Source organism: Littorina saxatilis, linkage group LG16 (genome assembly GCF_037325665.1).
Source record: "Littorina saxatilis isolate snail1 linkage group LG16, US_GU_Lsax_2.0, whole genome shotgun sequence".
NCBI lineage: Eukaryota > Metazoa > Mollusca > Gastropoda > Littorinimorpha > Littorinidae > Littorina > Littorina saxatilis.
In genome coordinates, this window is record NC_090260.1 from 47,823,559 (window position 1) to 47,845,049 (window position 21,491).

Consider the following 21,491-nt stretch of genomic DNA (forward strand, 5'->3'; position numbering starts at 1 on the left):
TGATGAATATTCACAGGTCAAATGCCTTTGACACACAACAATCTCACAAGATAAACCATGTTGAACATGCGTTTCGGTTGCTTCGCTTTTTCTCGTTGAACAGAGAGCGACAGATTTAGAACCGACTCCAGACGGATGGGAAATGACGTAAAGATACATTTGATGTAAAGCGAGTGGCGCAATTTCACTTGATTTTTCCGAACTTTGATCATTTAGATTTCAAGTGAGCGGTCGGCATTGCACACTCAGACGATGGGCGGTGCCTTGCTGTTCCGTTACGCACCCACCGACAAAACTCGCTTTTCTGGTTTTTTTTTTTTTTTTAGATAAAGAGAGTATTACCTGACAGCATTTGAAGTGTCATTCTTTAGAATAAATCACGCTGATATTGTTGAATTACATTTTTACTTTGTCTTGTTAATTTTTAGCTTGATAAACAAAAAGGGTCCCTGCCTGAACGTTATAACATTTAGAGGGTCACCTAGAATCCGTCCTGATTGGTCAAAAAGCCATATGGGGCACTGAATTGGTAATAAACATGGATAATCAAAAGCAAACCCAATAGAAACGCTCGGGGATTCTTCGGCTCTTTTTATTGGTGTTTCCCCAGACCTAAACAGACGACACGACACTGCTTTGCAAAGTTCCAAAAACGAACTGGCAAACTGGCAAAAGTAAACAAAAAACAAAACTACTTCATGAAAGGTCATACATTCATCAAAAACAAATGAAACCTAGCGATATGTTTTGTCTTCTTACAGAGTCATGGAGTGCGTGTATCTGTGTTTCGATACACAGACGTTCGGAGAAACACGAACGTCAAGTTCAAGTAAAACGACCCCTGACACACACATTTTGACCCGTGCACAAGACGTTGTATCGATAAACGAAGCACAAATAAGAAACAATAATAAAAGCAAAGAAAATAGCAACAAGATATGCAAACATCTAACAAAGCCGAGCAAGCAGAATGACAGGTCTAATGAAAAACAAAGAGGTACTGAGTCGAAAACAAGATCGCGATTCTTTCCTTCGCTGCACGACGCAAATCTTCTGTGACCTTTGACCAAACGTAGCTTCCACATTCGATCACTCAGCTTAATATTTACAAAAAAAAACCGAGGGGATGGAATACCGAGATGAACCTACAGAACTGTGCATCCTCAAACCTGTCATATTCATCCCAACATTTAATGAACTCAAAAACACAGAAAGTTGATTTCACACGCCAGCTTTGATTGCCAGTGGTTATCAAACCAGGACTCGTGTGGTTATCAGCACGGAACCCGTGTTTCAAAGCATGGCTCCCTGGGTTGATTGTGCACTTATTTTCTCACTACCAAAATGATGACAAAAACGATGTTTGGTGGTTTGTTGACAGACCAGCTTTTTTGTCGGTCCTTGGGGGCCATATCGACTTTTGTTTCATTATTATTGACCAAGGCCGAAGGCCGTGGTCAATAAATATGAAACAAAAGACGATATTTCTCAAATTCTAACCCGAACAAGGCCTTTAAGAGCATAAACAAATTGTAAATATTGTCTTTTCAGAACCTGCTTTGATGACGCAGCTAGCTGATGCAATCAAGAGCGGTGGTATTGGTAATCCTTTACCGATGTCCTCGACTATAACTGATATGTCATCACACGTGGAAGGCAGTAGTACACATGAGATCCTCAACAAGGAAAACCAACCCAATGGTGAAGTATATGAATTAAAGGATGAAGGCACACAGGGTTTCACAGCACTGCACTGGGCGAGTGAAGAGGGCCATATTGAGGTGGTGAACACTCTGTTAAAGTATGGTGCTGACATCAACACAACAACCACACAGGGTGGCACAGCACTGCACATAGCGAGTCAAAATGGCAATGTAGATGTTGTGAACACTTTTTTGGAGCATGGTGCTGACGTCACCACAACAACTACAAAGGGGGTCACATCACTGCACATTGCGAGTCAACAGGGCCATGTAGAGGTGGTGAACACTCTGTTGAAGCATGGTGCTGACATCAACAAAACAGACACACTTGGTGTCACAGCACTGCACTTTGCGAGTCAAAATGGCCATGTAGATGTGGTGATCACTCTGTTGAAGCATGGTGCTGACATCAATATTAAAGACACACAGGGTTTCACAGCTCTGCATGTAGCGAGTCAAAATGGCCATGTAGATGTGGTGATCACTCTGTTGAAGCATGGTGCTGACATCAACACAGCAACTACACAGGGTGAAACAGCTGTGCACTGTGCAAGTAATGATGGCCATGTAGAGGTGGTGAACACCCTGTTGAAGCATGGTGCTGACATCAACACAACAGCCACACAGGGTGCCACAGCACTACACTGTGCAAGTCAAAATGGCCATTTAGGAATGGTGAACACTCTGTTGGAGCACTGTGCTGACATCAACACAACAACCACACAGGGTTTCACAGCACTGAACTTAGCGTGTCAAAATGGCCATATAGAGGTGGTGAACACTCTGTTGAAGCATGGTGCTGACATCAACACAACAGTCACACATGGTTTCACAGTACTGCTATTAGCGAGTCAAGCGGGCCATGTAGAGGTGGTGAACACTCTGTTGAAGCATGGTGCTGACATAAACACAAGAGGCACACATGGTGTCACATCACTGTACATAGCGAGTCAAAATGGCCACGCAGAGGTGGTGAACACTTTGTTGAAGCATGGTGCTGACATAAACACAACAATCACACAATGTCTCACAGCACTGCATAGTGCGAGTGAAAATGGCCATGTAGAGGCGGTGAAAACTCAGTTGAAGCATGGTGCTGACATCAACACAACAGGCACACATGGTTTCACAGCACTACACTGGGCGAGTCGAGAGGGCCATGAAGAGGCGGTGAACACTCTGTTGAAGCATGGTGCTGAGATCAACACAACAAACTCACAAGGTTTTACAGCATTGCACTGTGCGAGTCAAAATGGCCACGTAGAGGTTGTGAACACTCTGTTGAAGCATGGTGCTGACATCAACACACCAAACTCACAAGGTTTCACAGCATTGCACTGTGCGAGTCAAAATGGCCACGTAGAGGTTGTGAACACTCAGTTGAAGCATGCTGCTGACATCAACACAACAGACACATATGGTTTCACAGCACTACACTGGGCGAGTCTCAAGGGCCATGTGGAGGTGGTAAACACACTGTTGAAGCATGGTGCTGACATCAACACAACAGACACATATGGTTTCACAGCACTGCACTGTGCGAGTCGAAATGGCCATGTAGAGGTGGTGAACATTGTGTTGAAGCATGGCGCGGACATCAGCACAGACACTGAATGTGACACAGCACTGCAGTATGTGAGTCAAAATGGCCATTTAGAGGTGGTGAACACTCTGTTGAAGCATGATGCTGACATCAACACAACAGACAAACGTGGTTTCACAGCACTACACTGGGCGAGTCGAGAGGGCCATGTGGAGGTGGTAAACACTCTGTTGAAGCATGGTGCTGACATCAACACAACAAACCCACAAAGTTTCACAGCACTGCACTGTGCGTGTCAAAATGGCCACGTAGAGGTGGTGAAAACTCTGTTGAAGAATGGTGCTGACATCAACAGAACAAACTCACAAGGTTGTACAGCATTGCACTGTGCGAGTCAAAATGGCCACGTAGAGGTTTCGAACACTCTGTTGAAGCATGGTGCTGACATCAACACAACAGACAAACGTGGTTTCACAGCACTACACTGGGCGAGTCAAGAGGGCCATGTAGAGGCGGTGAACACTCTGTTGAAGCATGGCGCTGACATCAACACAACAAACTCACAAGGTTTTACAGCATTGCACTCTGCAAGTCAAAATGGCCATGTAGAGGTTGTGAACACTCTGTTGAAGCATGGTGCTGACGTCAACATAACAACTGCGCAAGGTGTCACAGCACTGCACCGTGCGATTCAAAATGGCCACGTAGAGGTGGTGAACACTCTGTTGAAGAATGGTGCTGACATCAACTTAACAAACTCACAAGGTTTCACAGCATTGCACTGTGCGTGTCAAAATGGCCTCGTAGAGGTTGTGAACACTCAGTTGAAGCATGCTGCTGACATCAACACAACAGACACACATGGTTTCACAGCACTGCAGTATGCGAGTCAAAATGGCCATTTAGAGGTGGTGAACACTCTGTTGAAGCATGGGGCTGACATCAACACAACAGACAGACAGGGGTTTACAGCACTGCACTGGGCGAGTCTAGAGGGCCATGTAGAGGTGGTGAACGCTCTGTTGAAGCATGGTGCTGACATTAACACAACAGGCACACATGGTTTCACAGCACTGCACTGTGCGAGTCGAAATGGCCACGTAGAGGTGGTGAACATTGTGTTGAAGCATGGTGCTGACATCAACACAGACACTGAATGTGACACAGCACTGCAGTATGCGAGTCAAAATGGCCATTTAGAGGTGGTGAACACTCTGTTGAAGCACGATGCTGACATCAACACAACAGACAAACGTGGTTTCACAGCACTACACTGGGCGAGTCGAGAGGGCCATGTGGAGGTGGTAAACACTCTGTTGAAGAATGGTGTTGACATCAACACAACAAACTCACAAGGTTTTACAGCATTGCACTCTGCAAGTCAAAATGGCCACGTAGAGGTTGTGAACACTCTGTTGAAGCATGGTGCTGACATCAACACAACAACTGCGCAAGGTGTCACAGCACTGCATCGTGCGATTCAAAATGGCCACGTAGAGGTGGTGAACACTCTGTTGAAGAATGGTGCTGACATCAACACAACAAACTCACAAGGTTTCACAGCATTGCACTGTGCGAGTCAAAATGGCCTCGTAGAGGTTGTGAACACTCAGTTGAAGTATGGTGCTGACATCAACACAACAATCACACAGGGTTCCACAGCACTGCACATTGCGAGTCAAAATGGCCATGCAGAGGTGGTGAACACTCTGTTGAAGCATGGCGCTGATATCAGCACAACAACAGACGGCAGTTTCACAGCACTGCACTGTGCGAGTCAAAATGGCCACGAAGAGATTGTGAACGCTCTGTTGAAGCATGGTGCTGACATCCACACAACAGACACACAGGGTTTCACAGCGCTGCACTTTGCAAGTCAAAATGGCCATGTAGAGGCGGCGAACACTCTATTGAAGCATGGTGCTGACATCAACACAACAGACACACAGGGTTTCACAGCACTTCACCATGCGAGTCGCAACTGTTATGTAGAGGTGGTGAACGGTCTGTTGAAGCATGGTGCTGACATCAACACAACAGACACACAGGGTTTTACAGCACTGCAGTGTGCGAGTCTAGAGGGCCATGTAGAGGTGGTGAACACTCTGTTGAAGCATGGTGCTGACACCAACACAACAACCACACAGGGTTTCACAGCACTGCATATTGCGAGTCAAAATGGCCATGTAGAGGTGGTGAACACTCTGTTGAAGCATGGTGCTGACATCAACACAACTGACACTGATAGTTTCACAGCACTGCACTGGGGGAGTCACATGGGCCATGTAGAGGTGGTGAACACTCTATTGAAGCATGGTGCTGACATCAACACAACAGACACACAGGGTTTTACAGCACTGCACTGGGCGAGTCAAGAGGGCCATGTAGAGGTGGTAAAGACTCTGTTGAAGCATGGTGCTGACATAAACACAACAACCACAGAATGTCTCACAGCACTGCATAGTGCGAGTGAAAATGGCCATGTAGAGGCGGTGAACACCCTGTTGAAGCATGGTGCTGACATCAACACAACAAACATACAGGGTGCCACAGCACTTCAAGTCAAGGGTGTAAAGGACCAAGTAGAGGTGGTGAACACTCTGTTGAAGTATGGTGCTAACATCAACAAAACAACAACAGAAGGTTTCACATCACCGCAATGTGTAAGTCAAGAGGGCAATGTAGAGGAGTTGAACACTCTGTTGAAGCAGGGTGCTGACATAAACACAAAAGGCACACATGGTGTCACAGCACTGCTATTAGCGAGTCAAGCGGGCCATGTAGAGGTGGTGAAAACTCTGTTGAAGCGTGGTGCTGACGTCAACACAACAGACACAAACGGTGCCACAGTACTGCACTATGCAAGTTTTAATGGCCATGTAGAGGTGGTGAACACTCTGTTGAATCATGGTGCTGGCATCAACACAACCACACAGGGTGCCACAGCACTGCACTGTGCAAGTCAAAATGGCTATGTAGAGGTGGTGAACACTCTGTTGAAGCATAGTGTTGACATCAACACAACAACCACACATGGTTTCACAGCACTGCACATAGCGAGTCAAACTGGCCATGTAAAGATGGCGAACACTTTGTTGAAGCATGGTGCTGACATCAACACAAGAGACACACAGGGTGTCACATCACTGCACATTGCGAGTCACAATGGCCATGTAGAGGTGGTGAACACTCTGTTGAAGCATGGTGCTGACATCAACACAACAGACACATATGGTTTCACAGCACTGCGCTGTGCGAGTCTTCAGGGTCATGTAGAGGTGGTGAACACACTTTTGGAGCATGGTGCTGACACCAACACAACAACCACACATGATGTCACAGCACTGCACTTTGCGAGTTACACTGGCCATGTAGAGGTGGTGAACACTCTGTTGAAGCTTGGTGCTGACATCAGCACAACAACCGCACAGGGTGTCACAGCACTGCACATAGCGAGTCGCAAGAGCATTGTAGAGCTGGTGAACACACTGTTGAAGCATGGTGCTGACATCAACACAACAGACACACATGGTTTCACAGCACTTCACTATGCGAGTCAAGAGGGCCATGTAGAGGTGGTGAACACTCTGTTGAAGCATGGTGCCGACATCTCAGTGACTACCAGAAAAGGCAACACAGCACTTAGGTTAGCAAGGCGAAAAGGCCATAAAGAAGTAGTGAACACTCTCGTTCAGCATGGCGCCCCTGAATAGTGATCTACGCTAACAAAACGCGAAGGTTCGGGGAACACGAAGGCACTGTGCGTGTCATTTACTAAGACATTTTGAGGATCAAAGACACTGTTCAAGCATGGGTTTTGTTACACATGGTCCTGCTTCACAACCGTCAAAAGCTCCCTCGACTTAAACGTCCATTATATGAGGATTCAAAAAACTGCAAACAATCATTCCAGGTTCTTTTCCACAGATGAGTCTGTTTGCTTCACATTTCTAAGCAGAATGGACAAGATTATCAATCAAACACTTGTAGGCATTTCTTTCTTCGTCTGCATGGCTTTTTTCTTCGTATTTTCCCAAGGAGGGCTCCTTTGGCACATTTGACGCCTATTGTTGTGACACAGAGGTCAATTGTTTCTGAAAGATGTTCTCGACTTTGTTATTCCTTCTCTTTAATTACACAACTTGCTGTCGCACCATGCTCTTTTTGAGACTGACAATTGCATCCCCGATACCTCACTGGTATTGTCTGGCTGGAGACCAGGAGCCCAATGCATAGCCCCTCCATAGGAGCCTAAATTGATGACGTCACGGCAATAAAGTCTGTAGACTCCATAAAGTCTCTTATTTCTAATGCATAGACCGCGCATAGAGCCTTATGTCGGCCATAAAGTTATAGCAGGCGCCTCCTTCCAATAAGAGTTATGGAACCGGCTATTGGAGCGTTTAAAATGGCGGCTGCTTTCATGCCGATTCAGGATGAGAAGAAATTTGAGAAGCAACCGGATCTTTCTTGACCGCCTACATCCACTGAATCGTTACGAAGACGTGGAACTGTGCAGAAAATTCCGCTTTCGTTTGCAGGACATTCTTGCAATCACGGATGAACTGTAAGAGCAACTCGAACTGCCGAATCGAAAGGGTGCATTGCCGCCGGTTCTGCGGGTTATCTTGACTTTGGGTCAGTTTTTACGCGTGCGGATCTTTTCAAGATGTGTGTGGCGAACTGATCGCGGTACATAATAATAATAATAATAATACGGGAATTTATAACATGAAACACAGCATGCGAAACCAGCAAGAGAGTGACGGATATCTTTATGACGATGGTACCGGAATGGATATAGTTTCCAAACCAAGAGGAAGCCGACTGACGAAAGCCAAGTTTTATCAGGAGACGGTCTTTCCAAACTGCGGCAAATGGTGTAAAACTGACCCGCGGCTAAGCACCACAAAGCTTGACGCATGCGCAGAGACACAGGATGATGGGGAATCCCTTCCACTATCTACGTGTTAAAAATAGAGCCGCTCTTAGCTATTGCAGGCACTATTTGACCACATGCATGCGGACCGCTGAGTTCTATATTGGGTTTTTATAGCTATGCGCTCCACAGCGCTATAAAATCCATAAAGTATGTGCTGGCTATGCATTGGGCTCCAGGCTGCTTGATTTCCTCCGAATGGGTCTTGCATACATTGCGTACTTGGGCATCTTAGGGCTGCCACCTCAAGGTATACTATGACCGAGAGAGAACCATTATCTTCTAATTGCCAGCTCCACGCAATTTGCAACGTTTCGTAAAACAAATAATGTTGTACGTAGGCTACTAATAAGCTTTTCCTGATCTGCAGAGCTGTCCTAGTGCCCATATAACTGCCAGGGATAAAATCAAGCAGACATAATTTGAAGCATGTAAATTTGCATTGAAATCTTCAGATGGAAGAGGTCATGCCCGGAGTTGCTCTCATGATGTACTGCTGTAAAGTTGTGTTTTGCAGTTCTGCACTGTTTTGTGACCATGACGGTATCTTGGTGTCGACAAGTAGTGAATTAAAAAATATCCAGGTTTAACACTCTAAAAGTCTCTATAATAAATTGTGTTTCGTTTTATTTTTTCGGGTAAAAAATCCAGACTAAGTAAATGCATGAGTTTTAAATGTCCTGTTTGAATGTGTTATTGACTGAACGTTGAAATACAAAAATGTTAGTAGTTTCTGACCCCATTTCATAGTGTCTGAATGTTGATCCACGTGTATGTGCTTGACTGTATGTATCTGTTAAACAAGGAGATGCTCACCGAACTGTGATGGTAAGACAGGAATGACTGTTTCCATCCAGAGATCTGAAATTCGGGATCAACTTTGAACATGGTTTTCGAATAATATTCCTAATTTTGACCCCCCCCCCCCCCCAAAAAAAAAAAAGTCTGGTGGAAACTTTAATGGTGTGTAGTTTGTTTTGCATATTGGACCTCCCTCAACCCCAGAATTTTGCCAATCATGATTTGCTCTTTGTACTATTGTTCTGCTTTGTAAAGAGCACTGGTAATTGTGAAGCAGGCTTGTGTCTGTACAAACCAATGTGAACCAGAGAACAGACTCAAGGGAAGGAGAGTGAAGAGGTTGAAGGGGTTGAAGGTCATTAGAGTACTTGTGGACAGAAGCAAGGACATTTGTTGTACTGGTCATCTACCAGTCGTACTGTACTTTTGTTATACTGTATAGTATGGAACGAATTCCACAACAGTAATCAACTGTCGTTTTCATTTTTATTCTTTTCTTTGAAAATGTGTTTGGTCATTATGAAATGATATCATGCGTTGCACAACAGTAGCCATTTTCTCCGAATCATTCCCATTTGGAGCTAGATTTGATGAGATTTTGTCAGACCCCCAACGTTACTTGAATGATATATTGCTTTTGTACATTGCTTGTTTTTAAAGTGGTTCAGTTTAATCCATTTTGTTTAACAATGGTAATGATTGTAAGTGAAGTCGCTTTGATTTATTGTTTAAATGTACTCCAGAACTTTACTTGTCTGAAATCATGTCGTCTATATATAGTGGTCATCGACCATAATACTGTTGTTTGTTTTACAGTGTGTAATATAAACTGGAAGAGGTTTTTTCAAACATTGAAAACCTTTCTCCCTTTTCATTTTGATAAAAATGCTTATACACTTATAATTGTTATATGTTTTGCCTTGAAAATGATAGACTGTGTTACGCGGCACAGGATTTGATAAGATCTATGTCTGTCCCGCATCGTTACTTGGATGATATACTGATGTTGTATACATTGCTTATTTTGACGGATGTTTGGGTTTTATGTGTTTGCTTTAAACAATGTTGATATTATTTAATATTTATATAATATATGAGGCTAGAACAGTATCAGCCTTCCTGAACATTCAAGATGTTTAACTATAATGACTTCAATAATGTATATCTCTTACCGTATGTCGTTTATCTACTCAACAAAATGAGATTTCTGTTTGATTTTATTCCATGTGAAGCATTGCTTGCAATCCATTCCTTCAAAATGAAGTTTTATTTGAGGTTTCTTGATTGGGTTTGAAGCTTATGTGTAACGTTTGAGGTTTGTTGTTGTTGTTCAGTTTTGCTGCTTCAGGATATAACACTGACACTTGCCTCTTCATTTAGCGATGTCATCTGTATATTTAGCGTTGTACTCTGTGAAGCAGGCTTGTGTCTGTACAAACCAATGTGAACCAGAGAACAGACTGAATGGAAGGAGAGTGAAGAGGTTGAAGGGGTTGAAGGTCATTAGAGTACTTGTGGACAGAAGCAAGGACATTGACATGCTGTTATGGAGTGGTATAGCCCGGTTTTTAGACAATCATAAATGCCTCTACACAACTCTATAAATTTAGTATTTGTTTACAGACTTGAATGTAATCTGAATAGTTGTCCGCTACCGTAGCTTACAAGGCACAAGCGCACACGCACTCACACACGCAAAAACCTGGTGTTAAATGGATCTTGACACTGCCAAGACTAATTATTATTAGTTTACAAAGCTTTTTACATCACAAAATCATTTCCGGGCTTCGACCAGTACTCTAGGCCGACAACACCGCAAGAAACTCTACAGTCCAAGACGCAGACACCTTTTGGCTCAAACAAAGCAGCTTAACAGGTAAGACGAATAGGTATTCTACTGTACGTTACCCTACTGCCATCTTTCGGCTTTCAAGATGTTGGTATGGCTGTAAGTCCTTCAGACGACTGACAAGGGTGCACCAGTCCTCACGACACCGCAACCATTGCTTGACGTAGTCCTTGATCCTTCCAGTTCGTCTCGGCGGCTAACTGTAGAACCCTGCCAGCTCTCCATGCCATGGTCATGTCCACAAGCCGCAGTTGACTGGTTCAGTTCAGCCTCCGGCGATGAAAACCCCCCAGTTGGAACACTGTAAAGTTTATAGTCCATAAATCAACTTGTCTTTAGTTTCTTTCACTCGCACAATAAAAATACTCACTCGTCCAACATATTAAGCTGCATGAGCCAATATAATTATTTACACGTTAATTCCTGTTTTCTAAAACCAAGAAAACGTTACGTAAAACCCTCACATGTTTAAGCAGTGTAGCACAATAGCTTAGGCCTACACAATCACATTAAACACAGAAACAGTCACTCTTCTCACATACGACAACATGACATGAACATATAACCGGTTTCAAACATACCTCAAAAGAGTGTAAAGACAACATTTAGTACAGTCGCCGGCCTGGCATGAATATGAAAATAGAAGATATCATGTAAGCTGATAGGGAAAGTTCGTCAGTCTTCATCCTTCTTCAGTCAGATACCTAAAACAGGAGCCCGTCTGCTAACGTGTTACGAAAAACATGAGTCGAGCTTGGCTCCTTGACGGCGACTGATTTTACAAAGTCGTTCTTGCTATGACATTGCCAGTGAGCTGTCGCCTGCATTACTTGCACGTGAAAAACCTTGTCAGTTACACAAAGGTTCAACTGCGGTCAACGCGACGGTATGCAGCCTATAGCCCTTTCCAATGTCTGACCATCGCTATAGTCTATTCTATTTACAACAATACACATTACCCCAGATACGAGTAAACCGCTTCGTAACACATGCTTCACATGGAATAAAATCAAACAGAAATCTCATTTTGTTGAGTAAATAAACGACATACGGTAAGAGATATACATGATTGAAGTCATTATAGTTAAACATCTTGAATGTTCAGGAAGGCTGATACTGTTCTAGCCTCATATATTATATAAAATTTCATCTCACACGGCATCACTGTAAAGCGCCTAGAACTGTACCCACGGAATATGCGCGATATAAGCTTGATTGGTTGATTGATTGATTGATTGATATTTAGCGGTGTACTCTGTATATTTAGCTTTGTACTCTGTATATTTAGCTTTGTAATCTGTATAGATCTCTCATCAAGCAGATGTACTAAATATATTGTGCAGTATAGATAGTACTGTATTCCGTTTAAGATGTTTGAAATCTTGAGTTTTTTTGTGTCTTCACTGTTGAAGGCAAACGTACATGTGTATTTGATCATTGTGTTGACCACCTGCTTGAGAATAATTGACACCATACTCTGTAAAATAATGGTATGTGGTATGGAATTCCATAAGGTTTATGGTGAGATCCGCTACACTGCTCGGATATTGACCCCCCTGTTGTATATTACTCATGTTGAGAGACTTCAGTTTTCACAATTATTTTCCCAATAATTTCGATAGAGTCTATAGATCTTTTAATTCCATTTTAAAATGTACCTACAAGTATGACCGGCACGGTTGGCCTAGTGGTAAGGCGTCCGCCCCGTGATCGGAGTTATACCATTTTGGGGGGCGGTTTTTCATACAATTCAAGGTCACTCATTTTTATTACTGATATCTTTTGAATGACTGTAGATTTCAAAAAAGGCCTCTAACAAAAGTTGGGTATTGTGCTAAAGTATAAATAACAAGCACCAAAACAAAATTCCTTACGGTTTTGTAAAAGCCTTAGGGTTTTGAAAAGTGGCAGTTTGGTGGCCATCTTGGATTGCTACCAAGTCAACCGGTGATCCAAAAAAAAATTGTTTCATTTTCTCAGGAGATGGACTGAGTTCTTTAATTGTGCAACAATTTTTGACCCAATACTTATGAAACAAAAAAAAATCACTTTTAACACCTGTGCCTGCCCTTAAGTGCTCGAGGCACTATACTGACCCCCCCAGGCGGCCAATACCAATAAAAACAGTTTTATTCTGCTAAAAAACAAATATCCTTCCTTACCCACAACAACATTAATAAGATAAAGCAAGTCTAAAAAATGGTGTTTGTGTAACACTTTTTGGACACACTGACAGATTCCTGCCCACATATCTGAGGAGTCTGTTCCCTTTGGTAAATTTGTAGGATTTTATTGCTCTCTGTATATAAATGGTTTGTTTTCGATTAGTAAGGATTTGTTTTTCCTGTGTACTTTAATACTGGGTGTTCATTTTAGCTATACCAGTGAACATCGCTCCAGGCTTTTACACGACTTAAGGGCATCCTTCAACTTCGGCACAAACAAAAATCAACTACATGGCTAATTGCTATGCCGAGTTAGAATAGTTTGGTGAATTAGAATCGCCGATTTTCATATGTGTCAGTTCCGAACATAATTATATCAGCCACAGACACACAAATGTAAACATTGTAGATAAAGCAGTCAGGATTTTGGTGTATGTCAAAAGGAAACGGGTGCTCTTATGCCAAGCAAAAGCCTGAGCGGATCTATACAAGAACGTTTACTCGGTGTCATGTTTTGCTTTAGAAAGGTGTATCTATTTTACCACATTCTGTTGTGTTTATACCTTCTATTTTTCTTACAAATGTCCGAATGTTGACTGTTTTTTTTATGACATGTACCCTTATTCTTTTGCTGCTATGAAGACTAACTAACGCCTTTTCTCCGTATTTGTCTAATCGGAACAAATATAAACACACGTGTCTGTGGAAACATGTATTTGCACTGCCTTTGGCAGCAGGATATGGACAGCACTAAGTTTACCCTTCTTAACTTGTCATGCAAGAATACAACATTAAAAACTGTTTTGTGTGTGCTGCAACACTGTATTCCTAATGTTGCTTGACATTCACCTAGCACCCCAACACAGATAGCTTCTTTTCCTATTTGTTCTTATTAACTTCACAGAAAATTTTAATTCCAAAATGTTTTCTGTGATGACATTTTTGGCACACCTATACGCAAACAATTTCTTTGAAGGAAAGTTGTCAGTTCATTTCATTCTTCTATTCTAGTAAGCAGAGTTAGTATGGACGTGACATGGTTTTTTCTTTTCATGCGTCCGCACACTTTAAACAGGTTATGTTGCTTGTAGTTGTTTTTAGTAGGAGGAGGGCATGCTGAAAACCGCTTACATTGGGTTGTTTCCCTTGTGCTCCGTATGGTCTACTGAGCGCAGTCACGCACACACAGTCACTACGAGTTACCTGATTATTCTGCACCTTGTTTCTTTTTTTTTCTGCATTGAGTGCAGTTTGCTTTTATAATTATGATTATTATTAGCGCCTGACACCATGCAGAAAGTGATCTTGTTTCATTTCAAGCCATTTCAATAAATTTGATTTTCTCTACAGCTACGATTGTGTTCAAACATGTGTTAACAGTGTGACTGTGCAAGTTAGCGACGGTCTTCACATTGTATATTTCCAAGATAAGATTGAACTTTGATGATACAAAAAAGCTTGCTGTGACAAAACAGAGACATAGTATGTATGTCTCTGGACAAAATCAGTAGAGATCTCGTCCGGTATACACTAGAACACCTTTGTTTAAGCTCTTTCAGGTTAGATTTCAGGTTAGAGGTACTAACTGTGGTGACACCCCCTCTCCCCCTATCTTTCTCGCACACACACACACACACACACACGAGCACACAGGAACACACACACACACGTGTGCGCACGCGCACACACACACACATACACACACATACACATATACACACACACACAATTATAGCACACACACATACATATACATATACATACACAAACACACACACACACACACACACACACACACACACACACACACACACACACACACACATTAAAGGGAGAGAGAAGAAACGCAGACAATTGTGGCACATGTGCACGTGCTTTACGCATAAGTTGACATAACTTGACTTCGAAAAAAATTGCTCGACATTGTCTTTGTTCAATGTGTTGTTTACATGTCTACTCTGTGTTGGGCGGAGGGGGGGGGGACGTAGGCTCTACAAGTATAGTGAATAACATTCCACTGGCTGTGTGTGTGTGTGTGTGTGTGTGTGTGTGTGTGCGTGCGTTCGCGTGTGTGTGTGTGTGTTTGTGTGTGTATGTGTGTCAATTTATCTGTGTGAGAAATAGATAGAGCGAGAGAGAGGGGGAGGGGGGGGGGACACCTGTTCAGTACACGACTTCACACAAAAATGGCTACGCGAGTAGTGTAAACCGAAACTGAAGGAGAAAACCACAACTAATAGCCAGCTAAGAATTGTCCATGCTATCAATATCTTTAGTTTACATCCGTGAAACTGTAAAGTATGACGGCTTACCAGCGCCAAAACCTGGGGTTACCATTTTCATGTGAAAATTAGTCATTAACACGTGTTCTGTTAATTACTAATGTTCAGTTTGGGCCACGGCTCGCGCGCCTCTTGTTTTAGTCATAGCAGTCGGACTTTTAGAGTCTGCACTGACAAGCCACAACGTCCGGCAAACATCGCTCTCACATTAATTCTGAAATATCCGGTATACGGTTTTGATAGAAGGCCTGATCGAGCAAGTTATCAGATATTAAGATGCATGTCATGGTTTTCTGCAATAGCGCACTCCTTCAACGGCTCATTAGTATCTAAAAAAAGAACGATCAACCCGAAAACGTTAGAATCCTAGCTGCTCGTAGCAGACAGATTTTTAATCGACTCTAGTCGATCCAAACTTTCAGTCACACTTTCACAAATATCTTTCAATAGAATTCAGTCATTATTCCAATAGTTATCGGGTAGAAAGCGGCTGTACCTCATAGTTGGCTACACTACCACAATCATTAATCTTTCTTTCTTTATTTGGTGTTTAACGTCGTTTTCAACCATTCAAGGTTATATCGCGACGGGGAAAGGGGGAGATGGGATAGGGGAAATGGGGGAGATGGGATAGAGCCACTTGTTAATTGTTTCTTGTTCACAAAAGCACTAATCAAAAAATTGCTCCAGGGGCTTGCAACGTAGCACAATATATGACCTTACTGGGAGAATGCAAGTTTCCAGTACAAAGGACTTAACATTTCCTACACACTGCTTGACTAAAATCTTTACAAACACTGACTATATTCTATACAAGAAACACTTAACAAGGGTAAAAGGAGAAACAGAACCGTTAGTCGCCTCTTACGACATGCTGGGTAACATCGGGTAAATTCTTTCTCGTTCCAACCAATATGGGACTCCCCCTAACCCGCGGGGGGGGGGGGGGGGGGGGGTGGATCATTAATCTGTTGTTGTGTGTCTTAGTTAAAGACAATAGACCCGAACACTTTCGAATCGAGAGAGACAAATTGGCGCCTGCTTCGGTCCGACGTTAGCAGACGGCCTTTCGGTCGGCTAAGACTCACACTTTTACAAATATCTTTTGATAGCAAACCTTATTCAAAGTTATCGGAAAGACAGGTGTGCCTCACGGTTGTCTGCAATAGCGCTCACCTCGTATCATTCGTTTAATTCGAATTAAAGAATGATGGGCCAGAACAGTTTTGAAACGAGTGAAGTTTTCTGTGGTCGGGGGTAACAGGTTCGCGCATGCGAATTCAACCTCAACCGACACAAGGCCGAAAACTCGTCATACATGAGCACAAGATAATTACAATTATCACGTGAAAATGGTTACATTTTAATTGAAAATTACAATTTTCAGTTCTGGCCCAGATGCTGACGGATTAGTAGAGCCAAAACTGAAAAATAAACATTATCAGGGGAAGAGCATTTATAATTCTTTCTGATAATAAGTGATTTTTACGTGGAAATAGTTTTTGTCACGTGAAAAAAGTGAAATATTAATTATGTGGTTTTGGCGCTGGCAAGCCGTCATAGTATTCGGCTAATCGGTTCAAGGTCAGTATCATGTCAACTGTTCGTGAACGACAAAGATTACACACTGTATCAATCAGCTTTACAAAATGGCTTCACGGGCGGTAGCGAAAAGACGAATGAAGGCTGAGGTGTACTCAAAGTGACAAGGTGAGTACGAATGTTTGCTGGTAATTCAGTCAGTATCATAATTACCGGGGGCAGGCGGGTTGATCAAAATGGAAGGCTTGAAATGTATTCATTGATTCAAAGATGGAGACTTTTCCGGCAAGCTGCGGTGCCACGCCCCCTGGAGTTTGGCCCTGTTGGTGACACTTGCCAGTACAATACAGTCTACACAGCGTCAACTGGTGCTTTTGTGTTGCAATAAGTTGTACAAACTAGCGTTAAACATGTTTCTGAAACAAATCTTTTTCGATGTCTCAAAGAAAACAAAACAAAAAAGAACACGGATTCTATCTTTGCTTTCATGTAACATTCTGTATTTAATCCCTATGATGTTAAATGACGACTGACGAGTGATAAAGGTGACGGTCAAGCCGGTTTTGCTCGATGTATCACTCTGAGGTATATGAGATGTGTGTGTGTGTGTGTGTGTGTGTGTGTGTGTGTGTGTGTGTGTGTGTGATTCAGTGTGCGTGTGTGTGTGTGTGTGTGCGTGTGTGTGTGAATGTATCTGTGTGAGAGAGAGAGTGAGCGAGAGAGAGAGAGAGAGAGGGGGGGGACTACTGTTTATGAAACGGTTTGTAGCGAGCACCTGTTCAGTACACGACTCCACACAAAATTGGCTACGTGGATAGTGTAAACGGAAACTGAACCACAAACTGGTAGCCGTGAAACTGTAAAGTATGACGGCTTATTAGCGCCAAAACCTGGGGTTACCATTTTTATGTGAAAATTAGTCATTAACACGTGTTCTGTTAATTACTAATGTTCAGTTTTGGCCACGGCTCGCGCGCCTCTTTTCTAGTCATAGCAGTCGGACTTTTAGAGTCTGCACTGACAGGCCACGACGTCTGGCAAACATCGCTCTCACATTAATTCTAAAATATCCGATATCCGGTTTTGATAGAAGGCCTGATCGAGAAAGTTATCAGATATGAAGATGCATGTCATGGTTTTCTGCAATAGCGCACTCCTTCAACGGCTCATTAGTATCCGTAAGAAAAGAACGATCAACCCGAAAACTTTAGAATCCTAGCTGCTCGTAGCGGACAGATTTTTAATCGACTCTGGTCGATCCAAATTCTCAGTCACACTTTCACAAATATCTTTCAATAGAATTCAGTCATTATTCCAATAGTTATCGGGTAGAAAGCGGCTGTACCTCATAGTTGGCTACACTACCACAATCATTAATCTGTTCTTGTGTGTCTTAGTTAAAGACAATAGACCCGAACACTTTCGAATCGAGAGAGACAAATTGGCGCCTGCCGGACGCCTGCTTCGGTCCGACGTTAGCAGACGGCCTTTCGATCAGCTAAGACTCACACTTTTACAAATATCTTTTGATAGTAAACCTTATTCAAAGTTATCGGAAAGACAGGTGTGCCTCTCGGTTGTCTGCAATAGCGCTCACCTCGTATCATTCGTTTAATTCGAATTAAAGAATGATGGGCCAGAACAGTTTTGAAACGAGTGAAGTTTTCTGTGGTCGGGGGTAACAGGTTCGCGCATGCGAATTCAACCTCAACTGACACAAGGCCGAAAACTCGTCATACATGAGCACAAGATAATTACAATTATCACGTGAAAATGGTTACATTTTAATTGAAAATTACAATTTTCAGTTCTGGCCCAGATGCTGACGGATTAGTAGAGCCAAAACTGAAAAATAAACATTATCAGGGGAAGAGCATTTATAATTCTTTCTGATAATAAGTGATTTTTACGTGGAAATAGTTTTTGTCACGTGAAAAAAGTGAAATATTAATTATGTGGTTTTGGCGCTGGTAAGCCGTCATAGTATTCGGCTAATCGGTTCAAGGTCAGTATCATGTCAACTGTTCGTGAACGACAAAGATTACACACTGTATCAATCAGCTTTACAAAATGGCTTCACGGGCGGTAGCGAAAAGACGAATGAAGGCTGAGGTGTACTCAAAGTGACAAGGTGAGTACGAATGTTTGCTGGTAATTCAGTCAGTATCATAATTACCGGGGGCAGGCGGGTTGATCAAAATGGAAGGCTTGAAATGTATTCATTGATTCAAAGATGTGTCGCTGGAGACTTTTCCGGCAAGCTGCGGTGCCACGCCCCCTGGAGTTTGGCCCTGTTGGTGACACTTGCCAGTACAATACAGTCTACACAGCGTCAACTGGTGCTTTTGTGTTGCAATAAGTTGTACAAACTAGCGTTAAACATGTTTCTGAAACAAATCTTTTTCGATGTCTCAAAGAAAAAACAACAAAAAAGAACACGGATTCTATCTTTGCTTTCATGTAACATTCTGTATTTAATCCCTATGATGTTAAATGACGACTGACGAGTGATAAAGGTGACGGTCAAGCCGGTTTTGCTCGATGTATCACTCTGAGGTATATGAGATGTGTGTGTGTGTGTGTGTGTGTGTGTGTGTGTGTGATTCAGTGTGCGTGTGTGTGTGTGTGTGGGATTCAGTGAGCGTGTGAGTGTGTGTGTGTGTGTGTGTGTGTGGTGTGTTTCAGTGTGCGTGTGAGTGTGAGTGTGTGTGTGTGTGTGTGTGTGTGTGTGTGTGTGTGTGTGTGTGTGTGACAGAGAGACAGAGAGAGAAAGAGAGAGAGAGAGAGAGAGAGAGAGAGAGAGAGAGAGAGAGAGAGAGAGAGAGAGAGAGAGAGAGAGAGAGAGAGAGAGAGAGAGAGAGAGAGAGAGAGAGAGAGAGAGAGAGAGAGAGAGAGAGAGAGAGAGAGAGAGAGAGAGAGAGAGAGAGAGAGAGAGAGAGAGAGAGAGAGAGAGAGAGAGAGAGAGAGAGAGAGAGAGAGAGAGAGAGAGAGAGAGTAAAAAGAGGCTGAATGTTAAAGGCACAGTGCAGCTCACAGTCACAGCCTTCGTTTTGCGTTTTTGTTGCAGCTGCGTGCATTTACAGTTCACAAATCCTCCTATGGTAGTAAAACAAACCCAAAACTACCCAACGACGACATCTGTGAAGCTCGACAGTTTCTTGTTCACGCGAGTGCATAAATTAACCTAGTTATTACGTGGTGTTTGGTCGGAGTTCGATTCAACTTGAGTGATTCCGGCCTCCATTTTGTTTTACACAAACTCATGATGACGTCTGACATAGTTTGCTAGTGACGTGTCTTTTTGTGCATGATGTGGTGATCTACCTGATCTAAATTTAGATCCAAAAATAGGCCAAGACCAGCCGGGTCCGAGTACGAAATTAATTCGCAAAAAAATCGCAGTACTTGACTCTTTGGGTGCAAGTCAATGAAACTTGGTAGTTCTTCTAACGGATAGCTGCCTGAGGTATGACTAAAAGCCCCAGGGGCTCCGTGCACCTGGATTTGACAAGTTCAGTACCTTTAACCAGTGAAACTAGTACATTTGCTTGGTCACCCTGGCAAATCTGTCGAATTGAATGATGAAGACGACTCTGATGTTTCAGCTGTTTTTGAAGTAACTAAGGAAAGTTTTAATGCCTCTGTCTCAAGTAAAATGTGTCTGTGCACGTTTATTATCAATTGCAAATACCATTTCTACACGACAGAATCTGAATTCATGTGTCAAACGTGGAAGTAGGCGTATGTCACTACCAAAACCTTCACAGTCACATCATTTCAATAAATATGTATTTGGTTCTAAGAAAAATAAGAACGGAAATTATTTAAAGTTAACACAGACAAAAACTAATTATGATTTATGTTTTCGCAGTCTCAAACTTATGTATTGATTTTGAAACCGCTTGACCATCCTAGTGATGATACACCGACCCTTGACCGATAGAAAACTGACTTGTCAGTAACAACGCTAAAACACAACCACGGACTTCAAAGTCGGACATTTTCTGTGAACTACACGTACATTGTTCACACTGAAAGCAAGTTAAACTTGTGTTAGCACTGCCAATTACTCTGCACGTCTTCTTCAAGACATTCGTTTGAAAAAACAAACCCAGTGTTTTTAACCTTCATTAACTGAATGACAACCGTATTGTAATTTTACATTATTTTTGACTTTGAAACGCTTCTACTAACAATTGACCTATCCTGCTCTGGAAGTTCTGGAAGGAAGTAAGGCCATGTGCCTGCCTTCTCTCCGCAGTCGTTACTATAATTCCGAACTTTCTATTTCAGTCACACTATTCCAGAATGGTTTAGTTTTCTAACCAACACACACACACACGCACGCAAGCACGCACACACTCACACACACACACGCACACACACACACACATACACACACACACACACATACAAGCATATGGTCACAAACGAGGACTTGCTAATACACACATACGTGCATATGGTCACAAACGCGGACTTTGAGAAGGCACATACCTATCGGGGACCAAAGAAGAAACAGAGTTTAACGTCTTCAGAAGCTCCAAAACAAGTTTTTGGCGCCAACAGATTTGATGGTTCATTTTGCCGCAAACCTTTGAAAAAAAAAAGTGTTTTTTTTTTCAAAGGTTTGATGCAAAATGATCCATCAAATCTTTTGGCGCCAA

General features: G+C 42.6%; 1 protein-coding gene and 1 long non-coding RNA gene across 2 annotated transcripts in view; both read left to right on the top strand.

Annotated features, from left to right (window-relative positions):
• Nucleotides 1-1,594: 1,594 nt before the first annotated feature.
• LOC138951402 (serine/threonine-protein phosphatase 6 regulatory ankyrin repeat subunit B-like) lies at nt 1,595-6,959 on the top strand. The gene has a single exon (XM_070323012.1). The coding sequence runs from the start codon at nt 1,617-1,619 to the stop codon at nt 6,957-6,959; it is 5,343 nt and encodes a 1,780-aa protein (XP_070179113.1). The 5' UTR covers nt 1,595-1,616.
• Nucleotides 6,960-18,441: 11,482 nt separating this feature from the next.
• The window catches only part of LOC138951124 (uncharacterized), a 7,152-nt gene continuing 4,102 nt past the window's right edge, over nt 18,442-21,491 (top strand). The window contains exon 1 of the long non-coding RNA XR_011450998.1: nt 18,442-18,955. This is a non-coding gene — a long non-coding RNA (uncharacterized lncRNA). The remainder of the gene's footprint in view (nt 18,956-21,491) is intronic.

Coding starts and splice junctions, on each gene's coding strand:
- LOC138951402 (XM_070323012.1), top strand. CDS start 1,617: ATGTCCTCGACTATAACTGATATGTCATCACACGTGGAAGGCAGTAGT.